This window comes from Sinocyclocheilus grahami, unplaced genomic scaffold, assembly GCF_001515645.1.
Source record: "Sinocyclocheilus grahami isolate Dianchi unplaced genomic scaffold, SAMN03320097.WGS_v1.1 scaffold8305.1, whole genome shotgun sequence".
Classification (NCBI taxonomy): domain Eukaryota; kingdom Metazoa; phylum Chordata; class Actinopteri; order Cypriniformes; family Cyprinidae; genus Sinocyclocheilus; species Sinocyclocheilus grahami.
In genome coordinates this window covers 5437-8144 of record NW_015511984.1, presented here as the reverse complement: position 1 = coordinate 8144, position 2708 = coordinate 5437, and the positions used below count along the sequence as shown (strand labels likewise).

General features: G+C 34.9%; 1 protein-coding gene across 1 annotated transcript in view; it reads right to left on the bottom strand.

Moving 5' to 3' along the window:
• Positions 1-2708, bottom strand: part of LOC107578010 (thrombospondin-3a-like) — a gene marked incomplete at both ends in the record, with an annotated part of 9106 nt that overhangs the window by 1194 nt on the left and 5204 nt on the right. Inside the window, 6 exons of the mRNA XM_016264021.1 lie at positions 399-450; positions 529-611; positions 702-728; positions 841-943; positions 1690-1943; positions 2261-2467. Of these exons, the coding sequence (XP_016119507.1) occupies positions 399-450; positions 529-611; positions 702-728; positions 841-943; positions 1690-1943; positions 2261-2467 (726 nt within the window). The remainder of the gene's footprint in view (positions 1-398; positions 451-528; positions 612-701; positions 729-840; positions 944-1689; positions 1944-2260; positions 2468-2708) is intronic.

Sequence of the window (2708 nt, the reverse complement as noted above, 5' to 3'; positions counted from 1 at the left end):
AAAATTCAGCTTTGCCATCACAGAAATAAATTGCATTTTAAAATAGAAAATGGTTATTTTTAATATCTAATATTTCACAATATTGCTATTTTTTTACTGTATTTTTTATCAAATAAATACAGCCTTGTTAAGCATAACAGACTTCTTTTTAAAAAAAAAATCTTGCCAGCCACAGACTTTTGAATGATCACTCACTCACTGATCACATGTAATAAACAGTTTGTATAAAAATAGTATAAATCTATTAATGTCAGGAATCCTTTGGTATGTACAAAGGCATGACAAACAACTAGTTTGGTTATCACTCTTTTTTTAACCCAACTGCACTACAAATAGGACTGAAAATTGTTTTTTGTTGCTTTGTCAGGTTGGTATTATAGTTTGATGTTGCTACTCACCACACATCTGGCACTCCAGAATAGCATTCCTGATGAGAGACATTTCTTTCACCTAAATAGTGCAAAAACACATAAATCAAACATGCTCAGAAGTAGATTCCCTCACATATATACACTAACTCACTCACACCTGTTCTCTGATGTCCTCTCTCAGCTCTCCCAAGATCTGATTAAAGATGATCAACTGCCCAATCAGAGCTTTAGTGTGGTCACCTGTACAAAAAGAATCAATTATCTTCAAATTAAATCAATAAATAAAAAACAAACAAATTGCATATCATGACTTCACCAATGCAGACTCACCTAGAATAGAATTAACCTCACCGTTCACTGAAAAACAAAGTTTAAACAAAAATATTTCAGACAAAGACTTCGCAACCAATCAAAAACCTGTATATTCAAGCTCCATGTACAATCCCGTGTTGATGCTGAGCTGGCTAACCTATGTTATATGAAGAGGCGTCTCCCTGAAAGGGGCAGTCAGTAAGAGCCCCTGCCTGGGCAACAGTGCTCCCTAGAGCCACTTTAAGATACTCCACTGAACCCTGGAAGAAAAAACATTTGATTATAGTATTTGATATAATATTAGTCTTGATATCTGGATTTCAGTTCTAGACCAATCACAACATCTAAGCTCTCATTTAATTAAAATTAAAGGAATAATTCACTCAATGAAAACCTGAATGCTTTATTATTTCTGTGATACACAAAAAGGAGAATTTTTGAAGAATCCACACAGGTCATATCATATTTATATTTTTGTCTTCCATGGAAAAAAGAATAGTGCACACTACTGTCCAAAAATCTGGGGCTAGTCAGATTTTTTAAAAATAAATAAATTACTTTATTAAGCAAGAATGCATTAAATTTATCAAAATAGTAAAGATTTTTACATTGTTACAAAATATTTCTATTTCAAGTATTAAGTATCTCAGTTTGGACCAAAAATTTTCTTTTTTTGAATGAATGAATGATTTCTAAAGGATCATGTGAAATCAACACTGGAGTGATGGCTGCTGAAAATTCAGCTTTGCCATCACAGAAATATATTACATTTAAAAATTAAAAACTTTTAAATTAAAATAATATTTATTTGTTTATTCAGTTATTTTAAACTTGAAAAAAAAATCAACATTTTTCACATTTTTACTAAATAAATGCAGCATTGGCATAATAAAATTTAAAAACACTACAAAATCATACAGACCCCAAACTTTTGAATGGTAGTGCAGGTATTGTGAAAACAAAATGAAGACATCATATTATCAAGGTCATATTATGTTGGTCTCACCTGCATCCGAGTGTATGCCTTGTGGCCATTACGAATCTCCACCAGCTCTGCATCTCTGGGCAGAGAGACTAATAGGGGCAGCCGCTGGGCAGAGTCAGCCAGACGACAGTTCACATAGAGTTCGAGGCTCAGGTACTCTCTGCGCAAGCCACCGACACGGAGTATAACAGACTGAGACTGTCCGTCTGCTAGATTTGGGCTCTGCAGATTGACTGTGTGCAGCTTCCCATCTTCACGAACATACCGGACCAGAACTACAGTAAAACAAACCTTTTAGTGATGTTCTGAGCAGACACCACATCCGCAACCCATTTATCTCTGTGATGTGATGTATTTATAAGTGAAACAGAATATTTGATGAGAAAAAAAATGTAGGGCGGGACTTGATTTTATTCATCAGAAAATGATTGGATGGTTAAAATGGAGCCAAATCTGAATGTACGTATGTTGAAACAATAAGCAACAAGCTGTTGGATGTTGGTCAACAATATGAAACAGCCAACGCAGTGATGCCAATGGAATAGAAAAGCTGTTTCAGAGAAAAAGCAAGAACAAAACAAATGGTCATTACTTTTGTTAATCTTGCTCATGATGGCAACCTCCAGGTATTTCTTGTTATCCTGCTTGTTGTAGAGACCCAGCAGGACTCCACCCAGTTTAGGAGGCAGACGGAAGGAAGACATCACATACACATCACTGAGAGTCTTCAGAGCTAATGAGATCTTCTCCACCGCAGCCACGGTCTGCTTCACATCCTCCAAACTCAACACGTCTATCACTAACAGAGAGAAACAGAGACAGCTAGAAATAAAGGAACAGTAAATGAATATTGTCATCTTGTTCCAAATGCATATGCTGATATTCTCCCAAGAATGGAGAATTTCTGCAGAATACTTTACTCATTTTTTTGTACAATGACAGTTTATAGTGACCACAGCTTTCAAACTCTAATAAGATATCAAATGAAAAGCAATAAAAGCACCAATGTAAAGTCCAACAATCTTTTTTTTTTTTTTTTT